General features: G+C 40.0%; 1 protein-coding gene across 2 annotated transcripts; it reads right to left on the bottom strand.

The window, feature by feature from the left end:
• Positions 1-12,474: 12,474 nt before the first annotated feature.
• LOC124284851 lies at positions 12,475-20,275 on the bottom strand. 2 transcript variants are annotated; one of them, XR_006900655.1, is made up of 4 exons: positions 18,441-20,275; positions 17,279-17,503; positions 14,043-15,914; positions 12,475-13,219 (listed from the first exon to the last, which is right to left on the bottom strand). XR_006900655.1 is itself a non-coding variant. In XM_046720970.1 (3 exons), exons 1-3 carry the CDS (start codon positions 18,502-18,504, stop codon positions 15,661-15,663), a joined length of 543 nt encoding a protein of 180 aa, XP_046576926.1. In that variant the 5' UTR covers positions 18,505-20,275; the 3' UTR covers positions 14,136-15,660. The 2 variants fall into 2 exon arrangements, 1 of the variants encoding a protein (XP_046576926.1); XM_046720970.1 differs by lacking the exon at positions 12,475-13,219 and having other exon boundaries at positions 14,136-15,914.
• Positions 20,276-21,430: the final 1,155 nt, after the last annotated feature.

Below are 21,430 nucleotides of genomic sequence, written 5' to 3'. Positions count from 1 at the left end.
GCTTCTGATGGACGTCCGTGTCAACCTCTTTCCTCTTGCTGATGGAAACTCTTCCGGCGTAGAGCCAATTGGCCCCGAAATTTCAGACCCTCACTCTTCCTCTTCTTCAGTTGCAGATCTTTCCGAAAACCCTGTGTATATTTTGTTTCATTCCATTTATGATGAAATATCTGGCATACCTTTAGAAAATCGGAGGCCAATTAAACAAACAAATGAATCTTTTCCCAAAACTGAAATCAATTTATTAAATGATATTATTTCTATGAAACTTTCATCGGACTGTTCATTACATGAAGTTAATTGTTGTGTCTATGCTGCCGCTCGAACCTTGGAGGAAATTCACACAGTTTCGAAGAAAAATCATCTAATACTAAGAACAATACACCAAAGAAAAACCGGTTTCAAGTAAAACTAACGGAAACTAGAAAATACATTTCCTGGATAGAGCTGTGCCTGAAGTTAAGATCATCAGGGGAGTCCAATGTCAAAACGGCAAAAGTCAATTTGGAGAAAATTAAAATTACAATACAAGACAACAAAAGAAAAGGTACTTCTCCAAATTGTCGATTCCCTTAAGGCCAAAATAAAAGGTTTGGACTGAAAGAAAGAAAAATGGGAAAATAAAATAAATTCATCAAACAAAATAAACTGTTTAGAAACAATGAAAAGCACTTCTACAGGCAACTGAAAGCAAGGGTGATGGTGAACATGACAAACGGCCTCCCATGGATGCCAATGAAAGGTTCTGGAAACAGTTGTGGTCTGTACCCGGCAACTGTAACCTTGAGGCACCATGGGTCCGTGATTATGACCATGCAATGCATGAGAAGGTAACTAGGTCTTTGTCTGTTACATCTCACCAGATTGCCTGAAAAGTGTTATAAAAAGTCCAAATCTAATACAGCTCCAGGGCCTGATGGCATTCGAAATCGGTATTGAAACTGTTCCCTGTGTCCAAACACCATTACTACACTGTTTCAATACTCTTGTGGACACAGGTGATGTTCCTCCATGGTTCTGCAAAGGTCGCACAATACTTCTCCCCAAGAAAGGAGACTTGACTGATCCCAAAAACTTCCGCCCTATCACATGTTTGAATACACAATACAAAATATTCACAGGGTGTTTGACAAACCTCGTGTCATCTTACTGTTCTTCCAATGATATAATTTACAGAGAGCAGAAGGGAGCAAGAAAGGGATGTTGGGGGTGCAAGGATCAACTTCTTGTACAGAAAATGATTTTGGAAGAGGCTAAAACATATCACCGCAACCTCTCCATGTGCTGGATTGACTACAAAAAAGCATATGACTCTGTCCCTCACGAATGGATTCTGAAGTCTCTTCATTGCATTGACCTCCCTCAGCGACTACTTGATTTACTCAAGTCTTTAATGAGTTGCTGGTCGACTCAACTTGAGATGTACTCGCTGGGGCAGGTGCAGACTTCGGAATCTATTCCAATCAGAAGGGGAATATTTCAGGGGGATTCCTTTAGTCCTTTGCTTTTTTGTCTGTCTTTAAATCCTTTGAGCTTTCTGCTCAATAAAGAGGAGGGTTACCATCCCGGACCTCCTCAGCACAGATCCCCAACACCTCTTACTCATCTCCTTTACATGGATGATATCGAGCTCCTTGCCAAAGGAGATACCAATTTAAAAGAGCAGGTTCTCCTTGTCGAGTCCTTTTCGAATGATATTGGCATGACATTTGGACTCGACAAATGTAATACTCTTCATTTGAAACGTGGCAAGGTAACTAATGATGGATCGGTCAAGTTACAAGGGGGAGGAGTTATTGAGCATCTTGTGGAAGATCAGGCCTACACCTATCTTGGAATGCAAGTTCGAGATAAGCTCCAGAATGCCCAGATTCAAGACAAACTTCGGGCCGAGTACAAATCTCGTTTAAAGAAAATCTGGAGCTCAGAAGCTAAATGCTCGAAACAAGGTCAAAGCCACCAATACTTTTGCTGTGCCAGTCCTCTCCTATTCCTTTGGAGTAGTTGATTGGACGAAACAAGACATCCAGAGTCTTGACCGTCTGACCAGAAGGATCATGTCTGATAACAGAGCCCACCACCCTCGTTCCTCTCTTAACCGTTTATACATGCCAATCAATTCTGGAGGTCGGGGTTTGATTAATGTGGAGGCTCTTCATGACAGAATGTTATTGTGTACTTTTGCACATATTTATTTATCGAATGATCCTCTGGTGATGCATGTGAAGACTCATGATGAAAGTAAGGAATTCCACAGCTATTTTAAGCGTGCCAAGGTTGTTGGACAGAATCTGAAATTTGAGGTTGACTTTGCTGATGGCGATGTACTGCTGGACGGTACAGCGATGGGAGTAAACCAGGTGAAGTCCTTCACCAAGTCTGCCCAGAGTCGGTCTGTTGTGGAGAAGCTTTCTGAGAAGCCATTGCATCGTGTGTACATGCAGTGTGTGGAACAGAATAGCAATCCCTCCGACTCCTTCGCCTGGATGAAGTCGGCTGGTCTTAAATGTGAAACTGAGGGCTTCCTTTTTGCTGCTCAGGACCAGTCACTTCCCACTCGTAATCGCCTAAATGTGATTCTTAAAGAGAATATTAACATGAAATGTCGACTTTGCAATGAATTTACAGAGACTGTCCAACACCTTGTCAGTGGATGCCCTTCCTTGGCACAAACAGCATATCTTAAACGACATGATGGCATGGCTCGTTGCTTTACTACCGTCTCCGACATGCCTGTGGCTTTGACTCCGAGGTCCATCCATGGTACGACCCTGAACATGTCCAGGGCGTCATGGAAAATGATGCTTTCAAACTTCTGTGGAATAGGCCCATATACAGCCTCAGAAGAATTCCAGCTAACAAACCTGATCTTGTCCTTTTGATAAAGCCAATGAATTTATTTATATCATTGAATTTTCTGTCCCTTTTGACACCAATGTGATTGGCAAGATTAAGGAAAAGCATGATAAATATGCGGACCTCGCCTTTGAAATGTCTCGCTTGCATCCCAAGTACACTGTCGTCAGGCTCCCCATTGTTCTCGGTGCCCTTGGTTTGGTACCTCCTGATCTCTTGGCGCAGATCAGGAGAGTGCCCGGGTTCTTCACCGGGAGCACAGCCCTTCTGACACTCTGGGTAATGCAGAAGGCTGCAGTGTTGAGAGCCTTCATATTCTCTCGGAAAGTTCTTGGTGGGTTCGACTAGGCAGCGTTTCCTGGGAGAAGTCCCATTCGCTGTCTGGGCTGCGTGTAGAGGGGGCAAGGGCCCTGAGCTGATGATGAGCCTTACCAGCCTGACTGTGCCAGGATCACCCGAACCCTCTCTGCTGCATACAATTTTTAATCTGTAAAACATAATAATAATAATAATAATAATAATAATAATAATAATAATAATAATAATAATAATAATAATAATAATAATTGATTTATAGAGCGCCTATTTCCAAAAGATATTGCTCAATGGCGCTATGAAGAGAAAAGATTGTAGACAATGTCTATGGAAAAGAGAGTTTGAACAGATGAGTTTTGAGGGCAGTTTTGAAAGCATCAGCAGATTCTATTTCTTTTAGGGTGACTGGTAGAATGTTCCAGAGATAGGGGGCTGCAGCAGAGAACGCTCTTGATCCCATGGCTGTTTTGACGTGAGGCTGTGTAAGCAGTAGGGAGTTTGATGAGCGGAGCAATCGGCTTGGAACATGGAGATGAATGAGGCTTTTAAGATATTGAGAAAACATGTTTTCATAGATGCAGCTGTGTGTAAGAAGAAGAAGTTTGTATTGAATTCTGCTTGATACAGGAAGCCAGTGAAGAGTTTGGAGGATAGGTGTCACAGTTTGGTAGCGTGGTGCACGGGCAACAACACGGGCGGCTGAATTCTGAATCCGTTGGAGTTGTGAAAGGAGCTGTTGAGGAATGTTGTAATAGAGGGAGTTGCAGTAATCAAGAACAGAAGACAAAGAACAGAAGACAAAGAACAGAAGAAAATGATGTCAGCTGTAAATGGTAGTACACATTGGACCTCTGCTTCCTGTTTGATAATACCTTTGGCAGTTTGTACTATAACGAGCTGTTGGTGATTCTTAAGTCATACCCCTGCATATTATTCATTTGTGTTCATCAGTGTGTATGATTCAGCATTCAGCAATATCCCATCAACATCACGGCAGGGGACACCAAAACTGGGCTTTAAACATTGTACCCATGTTGGGAGTCGAACCCGGGTCAACAGCCCGACGAACGAACGCTTCAAGCACTAGGCTATGCCTCCGACTCCACAATTACAGTAAGATCCTTGTCATCAAGAATTGTTGTCTTGTTGTCATCAAGAATTTATATATCAAGGGGAAACCAGGTCTCACTACTGCACGCCTATTGCTACAACTTTTAGTATAAGTGGTTGACAATAAGAACATAATTTTGAATATAGTATATATTTTTATTTTCATAAATATGTCAATACTTGTTCTTCATGTGAACAGTTTCATCATTGTTATAGTGCATTACAATGTAGCACTTGCGAGAAAGAGAAATAAACATATTATGAAAACACTTTTAGAAAAACACCAGAACAAAACAAACATAGATTAAAATTGAATTGATTTGGAAAGATTTGTCACCAGTCATGTAATATCATGGAAAGTAAGGTTCCACATATACAACCCCCCCAAAAAAACCCACAGAAAACAAACAAAAACCCCAAAAACAACAACAAACAAACAAAAAAAAAAAAAAACCAAAAAAAAAACAACAACTAAAAACATACATCTGGAAAACATACATCTAATACAGGTATCAATAGGAGTGTTTAACTTGAACTTAAATAACTCTTCGTGTAAAACTTTGTTTCTTTATGGTCAACATGTTAGTAGAATAATCTCTTCTTTGTGTTCGAAAAGAGATCCTGGTCTGTCCGGATCTACACATGTCCCGATAGACCAAGGAATCTTTCCAGTTAACGAGGTCACTCTGTGACACACGTGAATGTGCTGCATGCTACTCGAACCGTTATGAAACTTGTCTGACCCGAGTCAGTGCTATAAATAACATTGCATAAAAAGAAATCCATAACACACCTCTTGAAAGGACGACCTTCTCCACGAGACTTATCTTGCACATACACAAATGTAACCACTCATGAAGGTGACACGGGGCAGGTGACACACTAAGAGAAATATAGGCTTGGCTTAGGTGACACTATGGAAAATATAGGCTGGGCTATCGCGAAACAAGACACGGGGTTGACAATAGAATTTTGATGATGAGAGAGAGACAGAGAGAGAGAGAGAGAGAGAGAGAGAGAGAGAGAGAGAGACACACAGAGAGAGAGAGAGAGAGAGAAACTCTTGTACAGACAGAGAGAGAGAGAGAGAGAGGCACACGCACGCATACACGCGCACACACACACACACACACACACACACACACACACGCGCACACGCACGCTCGCAAAGGTAGAGATGCTGTCTTTGATGAAGGTGTGGTGCATTCCCTAGACGTACAATATGCTTCTGGTTAAATTGTAGGATTGACATTATTCAGAAATGTGAAAGCCTTGATGAAGATGTACTCTAAACTTCATCATCACTATTTTATAGCAACTCATCATACAAGTGACGAAACCTTTCATATCCATAAGAAATCTCTGCTAAAAGCAGGGTCGATTGTACAATTCCGACCACATCAACAGCATGTGTTTATGAATATCACCTACAAATAACGATAAACAAATTCTCAACATGTTGTTCGTTCAGCTCACTCCCCTTTTGTAGGAAAAGTGTTTTGTCACGTCTGTACACCAGCACGCACACACACTTACAGCCACAAGCACCCATGCATACACGTTCACAAACAGTGAGAGAAAACACCCTTAAGCTCCACTTTTTCCAGTTTCATATTTCACAACCTTCAAAGCATCAGTTCGACACTGATCTATTTGTGATAAATGTCCCAGACACCACCGACAACAACTGGTCAGATGGCACGTGCTCACTGTCAGTTCCTTCAGATGTAACACAGTAAATGTCATATCTCATGGTTTGAAGAATCGGAAGATACAGCCGATTGCTGATGTGGTTGACAGTTAGAAATCATGTTATTTCAGTGTTTCACTGTTTTCAAAGTTTCAGTTTGAGTACTTCACTTTGTAAAGAGCCAAAAGAAATGTTTTGTCATAAAATTGAAAATGGATGACATTTCAAAACATGTCTGTCATGTATGAAAATACAAAGAAAGCTGGACTAAACTATGACACAGCATCCTCAGTCAATACTGTTACATGCCATATTTCTCTTCTGGACCAAAAGGGTTAAAGACTCAGATGAGAGAGAGTTTTGCTTGCACTAAAACTGAAAACCAATGTCACAATCATACACGCCAGAAATTATGCAGTTACTTCAATAATTATGTATAATACGTGTTTCTGTAATCATAACCCCGTGAAGATCCGGGTTAGAATTGATCTTCAGCAACTCATGCTTGTTGTAAAAGTCGACTAACGGTGTGGGATCGTAAGACTTGGTTGATGCATGTCATCGTATCCTAGTTGCATAGATCGATGCTCATGCTGTTGATCATTGGGTTGTCTGGTCCAGACTCGATTATTTACAGACCGACAAGATATAGCTGTAAAACTGCTGAACGAAAATATTGACAGTGTCGTGGATTGTTTCACCAGCATTTCATTAATCAGGATTGTTGATGCAGATCAGAGAAACATTATATATATACTGATATTGTGTACAGAAAACTACAGATATAACAAACACATGTTTAGTTCGCTATAACCGTTGTTCGTTGTACACATTTCGAAATTCTATAAAAGAAATATTCATGGTGCATAGTACATGTGGAAATGGCATGTTTATAAAAAATAATAAATTAATCTTGTTGTTCAATATTGGTTTTAACAAAAATAATATAAATTGCCAATGTTTCTCAAATCCAGGAATTCCGTTTTCCTTGGTTTTTGGGTAGTAATATACGCATATACTCTGAAGAACCATAGGTCAATAGCATACTCAGTGAGGTCAAACGGCCAGGATTGAAATACCTTCCAGATTTACGAATTATCCGAATGAAGATGTTGGAATCCCCAAGAACTGGACTTCCCGGTTCAGCGGGATCCGGATTGATGGGATATTCACTATAGCAGAATCCTTGCAATAGTTGAGTAATTCCGGAATCTTATAGCTTGTGATGCCTTTACGCCATTACAAAAACATGCATCTGAAGATACACTAAAGGATTGCCATCTGAAGAGGGACCGATTTTGTTAATGTAGTGGCACCGGCCTTTGGTCCATTGCAGAAGTTTTCTGAGCAGGTTGTGATGCAGCTCAGGTATTCTTTAGGGTCGTAGCCGCAGGTTGTGTAGTTGTCGTGCTGAATACCCTGCAGCATGGACAGGTTTCCGAACGAAAACTTCTTCCCATCGGAACAATCCCGGATGTAGCTGAGAACTTGAGATGTCTCTGGAATCACAGAATGGAAGCAAACATGGAGAACCGGTCTTTATACAATAAATTATCATTCTAATCATACAGTTACCTCTGTAATGATACCAATTCACAGTTACCTTTGACTTTTGTCCATATGTTTACAGTTTGATGAGTGAATAGTGTTTTACGCCACAGTCAGGATTACTTCGTCTCGAATATGAGTAAGTGAGTGAGTTTAGTTTTACGCCGCACTCAGCAACATCCCAGCGATACTGAACGTCCTTCCGTGTAATTCCGTTTTTTAACGAGTTATGATTTGGTATCAAAGGGCGAACGTTAAAGCGAGTTTAACAACAATGGTATTTCAGGGAAGCGAATTTGGTATTCTTTTAATTAATCTCCCACATAAATTGATAGAAACTGTCCTACAGTGTGCTGACTCTCAGCTTTCCGCCAGTTAAGTAAGGTTTAATTCCATTGTGACAGAGATACTAACATTGTGATGTCATAACTGTAAACCATTGTGACGTCATACGTCTAGCAGTATTACAGTAGTGTAATATTGCCGTAAAAATATTACACTGCAGTATCTTCCACGGGTGAGTAATAAGGCATGATGTCAAATGTAGGGCAGTCAGCAGTGTCTGTGATGTCTTGAAATTTCTAATCAACAGATGAGACCAGAATACATCGGTATTGCGTCGAGATCTTAGCAATGATCAGGGTATCCTAGGACGTCCTAAAACTACCTAAGCAAGAACAAGCTGATAACGTGATGAAATCTGTTATTATTCTTCGGCATCGTGTAATTCTGCTAAAAAGGAAAAAAATGGCTTCTTTGAACTTTGGTCAACGTTGGAAACCTCAACACAGTGAACATTCCGACTAAAATGAGAACAAAGTTGAACGGTTCTTAAACAAAATAGTTTGTGGTATTCTGTCGTAGCGGATTGTCGATCAATCACCTGCAACTATCGTATAGTTGGATTGTTGTCGTTTATATCGACGGCGTAAAATGACATTCTCTCAAATATGGTTTCAAGCAAAAGGTTTTATCATTAATGTTGCATCAAATGTATCTAGAAAGGTTAATTTGATTGAAAATTGTTGTTTTCACGTTTCTGGTATTGTTATTGATGCAATTTTAAAACATTATGCAAAACGCAGTTGCAGATGATCTAAGATGAGGTTGAATGATTTGAGTGAGTGAGTTTAGTTTTACGCCGCTTTTAGCAATATACCAGCAACATCACTGCGAGAACAAGAACCCATTGGCAACTTACGTGCATGCTCAACAGTTTCGATCAAACACACATTCCTGAAGTTGGCACATTTCTTAATATTGGGCGTGGTCCTTCCGGCTGAGTCTGTATCGTCTACTTCTGCATCTGCAGTGCTGTTCTCAAGTCTAAGGATAATGTCTTTGGCCGATTTCATCAACGTTTTGATTCCCGTTTTACAAAATCCTTCGTTTCCAGTGCTACCACATTGGTAGCAATACAAACCAGCTGAAAAGAAAATATATGAATATAATGATTTGACTAACAAAGATAGATGAAAACCATGAAAAAGAGCGTAGAAAATATATCTGATGCACTATCTTATTTTGACTTTTACGTGTTCCATATGTGTCCCCGTCCGGACACACACACACGCACGCACGCACGCACGCACGCACGCACGCACGCACGCACGCACTCATGGCTTTAAAATGATATTGTTTCCCTGTCTTTGACATACGAAACCATGCAGCTTGGGTTATACTTCTCCTGATGTAACACATTTGAAAGTCTCTTATGATGCATTGATTCCCAACAGTATCTGACCAGAAAGTGGGTGTTTTAAACAAACGGGTTCCGGAACATGGGGATTTCCTTAGACAACAGACAAGTATATATAAAGTAAATGTCACTACATGAAAGGTCATTTGGTCTCCAGATTATTGAAAAGAACTGGGATTAGATCATACTTAAGGGGTAAATCTGCTGTCAATCTGGATGCTGTTACTCTCAAGACCATTCCCGTTTATCACGACTTCATGTGTAAAAAGTATCAGAAACAACTATTCGTTAACCTAAAGATTCGCGTCCCTTTCTTCGTCCCATAATTAACGGGGTTTAAGTGTAATCTAATCTGAGTATAATTCGTTTGCGATTACCCGACAAAATAGATTTCACAGAGCTTAAAAGGCAAAATTGATTGATGATTATTTGAATGTATCATTGTAAATCAGTAATGACATCAGGCGTCTGCGAAACTTGTACCCTTGGACGGCTGAAGCAGAACCTAGATTCTGCTTGCAAGACAGGAAAAAACACAATAAACTGACATGGTAACGGTATGTAAATCGTCGTTATTGTTCTAAATTGTCAATCAAACATAAACAATGATCTTTAGAAAATATGGTCTTGCGTGGTCTTACTGACCAAGACACTATTCCGGTATGGTAACCTGCAACTGGCAAAAGATATAGCAAAATGAAATAGGACACAGCATATCTCCTTGCAGTCCCCATAGCACTAAGAATGGCAACACCCTGTTACCAGCTGAGAGTGAGGCAGTGTTAATGCTGCATTATGTTTACTGAAACAGTCTGCCCCCTGGACATGGGAGGGGGGGGGAGGGAGGGTTACATAGTGGTTGCGGGGGGAAGGGGTTACATAGTGGTTGCTATGGACGTGTTAAAGAAACGACAAATATCAACGTCCATTGAATGGTGGCCAAATATCTTTATCAGCTAGAGCTGTCATCCAATAATTTATTACTTCACCATACAAGAAGGAAGTGCCGATATAAAGTCACCCGTTCATGTTTACCACATTATTATGATTAGGTTAGGATTTACAATGACGTCAGTATGAAATGTTTTTGTTTCGTTTTAGATTGTGACGTCTAAACAATATTATGCTTAGGGGTAAACTAAGTCTGAAATGGAAAGAAAATTCCAATCATGACCTTACCATTCCATTTCACACACACCTGGTATCAGCAATATTTCATAGAGATTCATAAGTACATGCTTAATATATTGTCGGACTAGCAGAGATCTCCAGTTACGGTTATACCACGCGTATACATTAAATGTTCAGACCCACTGTTGATTTTAAACAATCAGAAAGTCATACTTGAATCATTATACTCATGAGTCAACGTGCACTTGCAAACGAAAAAGAACTTTACAACGCAATAGGAGTGTGCTATGTGGTGTTCGCATGAGCCGGTCAAAGGTCAACCAAAGAAGGAAGTACACTGGTTAACCCTCGATGTTACAGTTTAGAGGGTTAAAGTAGACATTGCTAGCTTATCTTCATGGCAAAAGGGGGCGGTGGGGTAGCCTAATGGTTAAAGCGTCGGCTCGTCACGCTGACGACCCAGGTTCGAATCCCCACATGGGCACAATGTGTGAAGCCCATTTATGGTGTCCCCCGCCGTAATATTGCTGGAATATTGCTAAAATCGGCGTAAAACCCAACTCACTCACTCACTCACTCATGGCAAAAGATATATTACTCATTGTCCTAACTGGTATGAATTGAAATATACTTTCATTTATGTTATTTCAGAATTATTCATATGTTCATATATTTAGATATATATGAGTGTTTTAGTGACAAATCGGTCACCTGGAAAACAAAACAAACAAGAACCTCGAAACATATGGAATAGGATTAAATGTTCTCGATGAACCTGTCAACACTGTTTCAGAAAAGTTTCATTGACACATGTAATCTCTACTTAAGGAAAAGTGCTTGTGAATCATTGTCAGATAGTGATGATACCATGTGATCACGAAAAGATAAAAGTCACAAATACATGCAAGGGCAAATCATTTATTCACCTGGGGAAAGCACAAACAATCGAAGAAACTAAACAACAGAAAAAAACAAAAACAAAAAAACAACCAAAAACGACACCCCCAAAAAACCAACCAACCAACCAAACAAACAACCCCCCAACCCCCAAAAAATAAATAAAATAAAATAAAAATAAATAAAAAATAAAAAATAAATAATAAACCAACCCCCTAACTAAATCAAATCCCCTAAAATACAGTGGAACATATGGTCAGGTAAAGACAGGGAGATGCGTGTTCTTATCACTGATGCCGGTAATGTAGTTATGGCCTCAACATAACTATCATAAACTTCTTAAAAGCTTTACTTGAATGTTTTAGCCATGGTCACGCTTAGTAGATTAAACATTGGCTTCAGTTGTATCTCAAAAGCAAATGTTAAATGTGACACAAGGAGGAATACAGGATATGCTCTGCTGGCACACAAAGAGAAACATAGATTGGCTCCTGCGAAACAAGACTCGGTTAGACTTAAATGTTGTCACTGTCTTTCTATAATACCCATAAATCTCTCTTGACCTGTGAAAAAATATTTATCATTGAACATAAGCAATAAGTGCAAGCGTCTGTTCACATTATTCAGATCAGGATGTGATGGAATTGGGTTTAACGTCGTGCTTGAGAATATTTCACTCATATGACGACGTGCATGCGTGTGTATGTATATGTGCGGCTGCTTGTACTAGCTCAGACTTAAGCTGCTTTTATAGTGCTAGCCCACTGAGATACCATGCCGCAGTGAAGCATGAATACCCCACTCAGACACATTATACTGACTCCGAGCCGACCAGTCCTTGTTGTTCCCATTAATGCCGAGCGCCAGGCAGGGACCAACAAGTACCATATTTTAACGTCTTTTGGTATGACGCGGTTTGGGATCGAACCCGCGACCTTCCGCACTCCGGGCGGACGCTCTAACCACTACACCACGGAGGCGGTCAGATCAGGATGTTATACACTAGGCATCAAATGTATTAGAAGAGACATTGCCTCTTGTAATGATGATATTGTGTTATGTAAACACTGTAAAAGTATTGAGGATGAAATCCATATTGTTTATATTTGTAAACGCTATGAGGATATGCGTCGCCGTTACATTCCGAAAAACGGTCCATGGATATTACTATTCTCTCCACAGCATATGTACATCATCAGACATTAACATCATAAATAATTTTGTCAAGTTCTTAGAACATGTTTATTCTGCTCCTGTTAACGTTGTTGTGTGAAAATGGTAACTAAAACCACTATTGTACCACCTTGTACGATGGGTTGTATGGCATTAATACAAAATAAACCCTTCTTCTGTTTCTTCTAAATGTTGTGGTGTTGCTGCAAGAACCTCTGCGAACATACACACACATACACACAAGCGGACACACACACACAATCACACGCATCCACGGACGCACACATACACACTCACATGCTCACTGACACAAGTATCCCCCCACACATGCTCACTGACACAAGAACCCATACACACACATGCTCACTGACACAAGTACCCATACACACATGCTCACTGACACAAAGAGGTACAAACACACATGCTCACTGACACAAGTACCCATACACACACATGCTCACTGACACAAGTACCCATACACACACATGCTCACTGACACAAGTACCCATACACACACATGCTCACTGACACAAGTACCCATGCACACACACATGCTCACTGACACAAGTACCTATACACACACATGCTCACTGACACAAGTACCCATGCACACACACATGCTCACTGACACAAGTACCTATACACAGACATGCTCACTGACACAAGTACCCATACACAGACATGCTCACTGGACACAAGTACCTATACACACACATGCTCACTGACACATGTACCTATACACACACATGCTCACTGACACAAGTACCCATGCACACACACATGCTCACTGACACAAGTACCTATACACACATGCTCACTACCTATACACACATGCTCACTGACACAAGTACCCATACACACATGCTCACTGACACAAGTACCCATACACACACATGTACACATGCTCACTGACATACACATGCTCACACAGACATGCATGCTCACTGGCCACGGTACACACACACATGCTCACTGACACAAGTACCTATACACACACATGCTCACTGACACACACTGTATACATGCTCACTGACACAAGTGCCCATGCACACACACATGCTCCACATGCTCACTGACACAAGTACCCATACACACACATGCTCACTGACACAAGTACCCTATACACACACATGCTCACTGACACAAGTACCCATGCTCCACACACACATGCTCACTGACACACATGCTCACTACACAAAGAGTGCATACACACACATGCTCACTGACACAAGTACCCATACACACACATGCTCACTGACCCATACACACATGCTCACTGGCACAAGTGCCCATACACACATGCACACTGACACAGTGCTCACTGACACTGGACACAAGTACCCATACATACACACATGCTCACTGACACAAGTACCTATACCTCATGACACAAGTACCCACACACATGCTCACTGACACAAGTACCTATACACAGACATGCTCATGCTCACTGACACAAGGAGTACCCATACACTGACACACAGTACACACCCATACACACAGACATGCTCACTGACACAAGTACCTATACACACACATGCTCACTGACACATGTACTTATACACACACATGCTCACTGACACAAGTACCCATGCACACACACATGCTCACTGACACAAGTACCTATACACACACATGCTCACTGACACAAGTACCCATACACACATGCAAACAGAGATGGAAAACAATCCTGACCATCCCCTTTCCATTTTCATATTTCACGACATCAATATATCATTTGGACACTGATCTCTTTTTGACAAATGTCTCAGACACAACCAACCAACTCGACAGGTTGCACCAGTTGACTCCCAGTTCTTTCAGATGTAACAAAGAAAATGTCATATCTCATGGTTTGAAGAATCGGAAGATGCAACTGAATGCTGTTGCTGTCGACAATTAGAAATAACGTTATTTCTGTGTTTCAGTATGAGTACACCATTAATATTTTGTTATAAATTGAAAAGAAATCACATTTTAAACTGCGACTATTACATATGATAGATGCTTGAACATGACACTGCTTCCATGCTGAATACTATTACAAGACATATGTTACTGCTTCTCTACTGGATTAAAAGGGTTAAAGGATCATATTTGCTTGCGCTAAAACTGAACACAAAAATCACATTCATACAAGCCTGTATGACATCATGCAATATCATCCCAATTTCCAAACACACCAGACATTATGCAATTACTTCATGCATTAGGTATATTACATCTATATACATCTATATACATAAATTACTGAAGATCAGGGTTAGAATTGGCTTACACCAACCCATGCTTGTCGAAAGAGACGACTAACGGAATCGGGTGGTCAGGCTTGCTGGCTTGGTTGATAAATGTCATCGAATCGCAATTGCGTTGTCGAAGCTCATGATGCCAAGCACAAAATTGTCTGGTCCACCAGATGCGATTAATTACAGACCGCCACCATACAGCTGGAATACTGCTGATTGAGGCGTCAACATATCTTTATACATATGGGCATTGTCCTGGAATAATTCGCCAGCATTTCATAATTTGGGATTGTTAGTGAGTGCGTTTGGTTTTACGTCGTTTTTTAGCAATAATCCAGCAATATAACGGCGGGGACACCAGATATGGACTTCACACATTGTACCCATGTTGGGAATCAAACCCGGGTCTTCAGCGTGGCGAGCAAACGCTTTAACCACTGGGCTACCGGACCGCCTCCGCGATTGTTATGGCAGATTAGAGGCACACAGAATCATGAGCTCATACTGGATACAGTAGACTACAGTTATAATGAACACATAGGGACCACAAATTTTAGTTCGTTATAACCGTTGTTCGGTATACACATTTCGTGATTCTTCGGAATACTAAAACAATATTCATGGTGCACGTACATGTGGTAATTGCAAATTTACACAAATTAATGAATATATTCTGTAGCATGTATATGATCTTTATAACTTAGTTTAAATTGTCGATGCTTCTCGCGGCCAGGGATTCTAGTTTCCTTGGTTATTCATAGTAATACACGCTTATACTCGAAAGGATCAAAGGCCAGTATCAGACTCAGCGAGACCTGATGGCTGCAAGACACATTGTCTGGATTGAAATAACTTCCAGTTTTACGGATTATCCGAATGGAGGTGTCCCGTGAATAGCGTGTCGGGATCCGGATTGATAGGGTATTCACTATAGTAGAATCCGTGCAACAGCTGAGTAATTGCAACATCTTTTAGCTTGTGATACTTCGACGTCACTACAAAAACATGAATCTGATGATACTCCAAAGGAACGCAAGAGGAACCCATATTGTTGGCATGGTGGCATCGGCCTTTGGTCCATTGCAGAAGTTTTCTGAGCAGGTTGTGATACAGCTCATGTATCCTCGGGTGTCGTAGCCGCAGGTTGTGTAGTTGTTGCTCTGAATACCTTGCAGCATGGTAAGGTTTCCGAACGAAAACGTCTTCCCATCGGAACAATCCCGGATGTAGCTGAGAACTTGAGATGTTTCTGAAATCACACATTGAAAACAAACATGGAGAACCGGTCTTTCACAAAATGCCCGTCACACCTTATCTATAGATATTCCGAACTTTTCTTAACAAGAAAAACATGGCTTAATTAATATTTATAGAATATATTATTATTCTTATTATTATAGTCCGTTTGGCTCAAAAGCGGACCGATGAATTGCAATCTAACTCGAAGACTAATAAACATATAATACTCAATGAAACGATGATCATAATCAAAACATCATACCAACTCTGTGATGTGTTTGCAGAATTTATGTCCTAAAATTTAAAAAGTTGTTTAACAAACTATTATTAAAATTTTGACACTGTTCACTATTTGTTACGAGGGAGGAGTGCAGAGAAAGGGACAGCCAGGTGTTAGAGAAGCACGTGCACAAGTACAGACAAAGTTATTGATTCATTAACCTGTGCTGTGCCGTCTCCATCGTTTTAATGATAGTTTGTTGAACAAATTTTTTAGGACATAATTTCTGCAAAAAAACTCACAGAGTTGGTCTGACGTTTTGATTATGATCAGTGTTTCATTGAGTATTTTATGTTTATTAGTTTTCGAGTCAGATTGCAATTCATCGGTCCGCTTTTGAGCCTTTCTGCTGACAGAACTGACCAGGGGATACTTGTACGTACCAAAACGTGATCAAATCTGTTACGAAACAATGCTGCATACCATTTTTTTGTTATGCTAAACAACATTGGCTTCGATGATCTTTGGTTTGAACCAATGACTCAGCGAGTTGCACTATTGTTATACAAAAGAATCAGCTTGGTCACATTTTTTCATTGTTCCAGAACGGATCGATCGTTACTGATCTGCCATCGCCACATATTACAGAATGTTGTCGATTACACATATGTCGTAAAATAATATTATCTCACTTACCGAACAGAATTCAAATAATGGGTATTATCACCAATTTTGAATCAGTTGTATTTGAATTTTGAAGCTTTCATGTTTTCTAATATTATTATGGACGAAAGGTAAAACATTTTGCAAAGCAACTGCAGATTATCTCTTATGAGTTGAATGATTTGAAATAAGTTTGAAGAGTATTTCAGTTACATCACAGCTCGTCAGCTTACTGTTGGGGAAAGTAAGAAATGATGCCTGGCCTTAGGCATTTACCATTTTAATGAAACCCACGAGCACTGGTCTTGGTGGGATGATGACACAACCAAGAAAAAATAATGGGATTCGAATACGCAATCATTGGTTCATTGCAAAACAGCGAATTGCAGCTCTGAGGCCGTACTCAGTTGACTGTGTTCTCTATTGGTGATATGCATTGGAGATCTATGAATGAATATTTACCAATGAATGCGAACAATTCCACAACTTACGTGCATTCTCAACAGTTTCGATTAAACACACATTCCTGAAGTTGGCACATTTCTTAATATTGGGCGTAGTCCTTCCGGATGAGTCTGTATCGTCTACTGTTGCATCTGCAGTGCTGTTCTGAAGTCTAAGGACAATGTCGTCGGCCGATTTTATCAACGTTTTGATTTCCGTTTTACAAAATCCTTCGTTTCCAGTGCTACCACATTGGTAGCAATACAAACCGGCTGAAAGGAAATATGTAAACATTATGATTTGACCAATTAAGAGAGAGAAAAGCCTTAAAAAGGGAGGCCAAAATACATCTGATGCAATACACTGTTATGACTTTTACGAGTACACCATGTATCCCCGTGCGCGCGCGCGCGCACACACACACACACACACACACACACACACACACACAGACAGACAGACAGACAGACATACACACCGACACACATAGACATACAGAGACAGACAGTCACACACACGCACACACATGAATTTAAAATATTATCGTTTCAGTGGCTCTAAATACAACATGCAGTTTGCGTCATCCCTCTCGTCGAACACATTCGGCAGTCCCTCGTTATGCAGTGATTCCTAACAGTATCTGACCAGATTGTGGGATTTAATAAGACATTAGTGCATATAAACTAATTTGCATTACATGAAAGGTCAGTTGAATCTCAAGACTATTGAAAGGAACTGTGATTAGGTCATCCTTAAGGGGTGAATGAATATACGATTAATCCCAAGACGATTACTGGTTATCATGACATCAAGTAACATCTATTCGTTAAATCAAAATTCGTTTCTCTTTCTGTTTCCACAAGTAATTGGTTTAGTGTAAACTATTCCAAAGATAATCCGTCAACGATTACCCGACAAAATTCACAGAGCGTAAAAGGCAAAATTGAGTGGAAAGTATTTGAATGTATCACTGAATAGCAGTGGTGATATCAGGCGTCCGCGAAACGGGTATGCATGTCGGCCCACAAGAACTTAAATACTGCTTGCAAGACAAGAAATGGGACGACCACTTAATTGACACCATAAATCACTTTTTGTCTCTATATCAATCAAACATAACCAATGATATTTGGAATTTATCCAATTACTTTTCAACTTTTTTACTGAGCAAGAACTCTTCGTTATGACTAAATAACATAATATAGTTACCTGCAGCTGGCAAAATAAATAGCAAGATGAAATAGGACACAGAATATCTCCTTGTAGCCCCCATAGCACGAGGACTGGCAAGACGCTGTTTCTAGTTGACAGTGAGGTAGTGTTCATACTGCATGCATTAGTGTTTGCTGATAACATTCGTGCACCCCTGACAGGGGGCGGGGGTTCAGAGGGGTGGTTGCTATTGACATTTTAAAGACACGAGGACTATTGACGTGCAGTGACTGGAGGCCTAATTTCTTTATCAGCTAGGGCTGTCATCCAATAGTTTATTTCTTCACCATACAAGAAGGAAGAACCGATATAAAGTCACTCGTTCATATTTACCACATTATTATGATTTGATAAGGATTAACAATGGCGTCATTATGAAGTGTATTGATAGAGTTTTAGATTGTGACGTTTAAACAATATTATGCTAAGGGGTAAAATAAATCTGAAATCGAAAGAAACAATTATGACTATCCATTTATGACCTTACCATATCATTTTGACCTGGTATCATCACTATTTGACAGAGGTTCATACGTACATGCTTATGATATGGTCGGACGAATAGAGATCTCCTGTGATCATGGACATTTTGTTACCGCATTTTCTGTCTTATATAGGGTTCCCTTTACACGAACGCAAACTGACATCTCCAGTTACGGTTATGACACGTGTACACATTAAATGTTTAAGACCCACTATTGATTTTAAACAAACATACTTGAATCATTATACTCATGAGTCAACGTGCACTTGCAAACGAAAAAGAACTTTACAACGCAATAGGAGTGTGCTATATGGTGTTCGCATGAGCCGGTCAAAGGTCAACCAAAGAAGGAAGTACACTGGTTAACCCACACTGTTTCAGAAAAGTTTCATTGACACATGTAATCTCCACTTAAGGAAAAGTGCGTGTCAACCATTGTCACATAGTGATGATACCATGTGATCACGAAAAGATAAACGTCACAAACACACACAAAATAGAAGAATCTTAAGCACCACCATTTCCATTTTCATTTTTCACGATGTTCCACATATCATTTCGACACTGATCTCTTTTGACAAATGTCTCAGACACAACCGACAGCAACTGGTCAGATTGCCAATGCTCACTGTCAGTTCCTTCAGTATGTAACACAGTAAATGTCATATCTCATGGTTTGAAGAATCGGAAGATGCAGCCTTATGCTGTTGTCGTTGACAGTTAGAAATCATGTTATGTCGGTGTTTCAGTATGAGTAATTCACTTTGAAAAGAAATGTTTTGTCATAAAATTGAAAAAAGGATCACATATTAAAAAGCGACTATTACATATGATAGATGCTTAACCATAACACCGCTTCCTTGCTGAATACTATTACTAGGCATATTTTTCTGCTTCTCTACTGGGTTAAAAGGGTTAAAGGCTAATATTTGCCTGCGCTAAAACTGAACACAAAACTGACAATCATACAAGATCGTTGTTCGTTATACACATGTCCTGATTCTTCGGAATACTTAAAAATATTTACGGTGCATGTACATGTGGTAGTTGCAAATATACACACATTAACGAATTTATTTTGTTGCTTTGAAATGGTCTTTAAAATAGTTTAAATTGTCATTGTTTCTCACTGCCATGAATTCCGTTTTACTAGGCTTTGGAATACCCTTATACTCTGAAGAACCATTGGTTAATATCAGACTCAGAGAGACCTAACGGCTGCAAGGCATTGAAATAACTTCCAGATTTACGAATTATCCGATTGGAGGTGTCCTCCGAATAGTGTTTCGGGATCCGGATTGATAGTATGTAGTAGATTCCGTTGAATTCGGAATCTTGTGATGATGTGACGCCATCACAAAATCATGATTCTGCTGATACACCAAAGGAACGCAAGAGGGACCGATATTGTTAACGTGGTGGCATCGGCCTTTGGTCCATTGCAGAAGTTTTCTGAGCAGATTGTGATACAACTCAGGTATTCTTTGGTGTCGTAGCCGCAGGTTGTGTAGTTGTCGTGCTGAATACCCTGCAGCATGGGCAGCTGTCCGTATGAGAAGTTTTTTCCATCGGAACAATCCCGGATGTAGCTGAGAACTTGAGATGTCTCTAAAATCACACAATGAAAACAAACATGGAGAACCGGTCTTTCACAAAATGCCCGTCACACCTTATCTATAGATATTCCGACCTTTTCTTAACAAGAAAAAACATGGTTCAATATTTATAGAATAGATTATCCTTTTAATCATACATGTACATCTGTACTGATCTCAATTAAGAGGGACCTTTGACTTTTGTTCATATGATTGCAACTGAATTAGTGAATGGTGTTTTAAGTCACAGTCAAAAATATTCCGACTCGAATATGAATAATTGAAACTAAAATATGCAGCAAGTGGTCAGGGCCAAAAACAGTTCGTTATATCCACCAGTTCGTTATAAGGGTGGTCTTTATAAACGTAGTTTACTGTGATGGCAGGATAGTATCTGTGGCACCTTTTGGCAGCAAACGCTCACAGTTTCGCGAACACCTCGTATCATCACTGGCAGTGATTCATAAGCGTATGTTTAAGGAATGGTAGAAATCGTTCAATGGACAATGGAGCCTTTTTGAGAAATGAGTATGTCGCTTAACTTTGCTCAATTTAACTTTAATTTAATTTGGCATGGTGTCCAATGTAAGACAGGTCTGTTTTGTCTGTGATCGATCTCATATGGTACTGATTAAATTTTGAAATTGGAAACCATCAATGTGCCAGTAGATATGAGCATGAGTAACAGATTTTAACAAGGATCGGCCAAACGGCTTATGCAATAAGGTGATCAAATCTGTTATTAAACAATGTTGTATAACATTTTTTGGTTTTGCTAAACAACATTGGCTTCAATGAACTTTGGTTTGAACTCACGAATCAGTTTTGTCACGTTTTGTGTTATCATACCTGAACGGATCGTCCATTAACTGATCTACCATCGTCACGTAGTAAAGGATGCTGCCAAT

The sequence above is a fragment of the Haliotis rubra genome, unplaced genomic scaffold, assembly GCF_003918875.1.
Source record: "Haliotis rubra isolate DU_JTF1 unplaced genomic scaffold, ASM391887v1 Scf346, whole genome shotgun sequence".
In the NCBI taxonomy this organism is placed as follows: domain Eukaryota; kingdom Metazoa; phylum Mollusca; class Gastropoda; order Lepetellida; family Haliotidae; genus Haliotis; species Haliotis rubra.
Note: the sequence above shows the minus strand (reverse complement) of the source record. Positions and strands in the feature narration are given on the sequence as shown.

What these genes read in the sequence shown, in the direction of transcription:
- LOC124284851 (XM_046720970.1), bottom strand. Translation starts at nt 18,504, where the DNA reads ATGGGGGCTACAAGGAGATATTCTGTGTCCTATTTCATCTTGCTATTT. An exon ending in ATTTATTTTGCCAGCTGCAG is followed by an intron (nt 17,504 to 18,440) that starts GTAACTATATTA and finishes ATTTCCTTTCAG; the next exon opens with CCGGTTTGTATTGCTACCAA. An exon ending in CGAAACTGTTGAGAATGCAC is followed by an intron (nt 15,915 to 17,278) that starts GTAAGTTGTGGA and finishes GTGTGATTTCAG; the next exon opens with AAACATCTCAAGTTCTCAGC.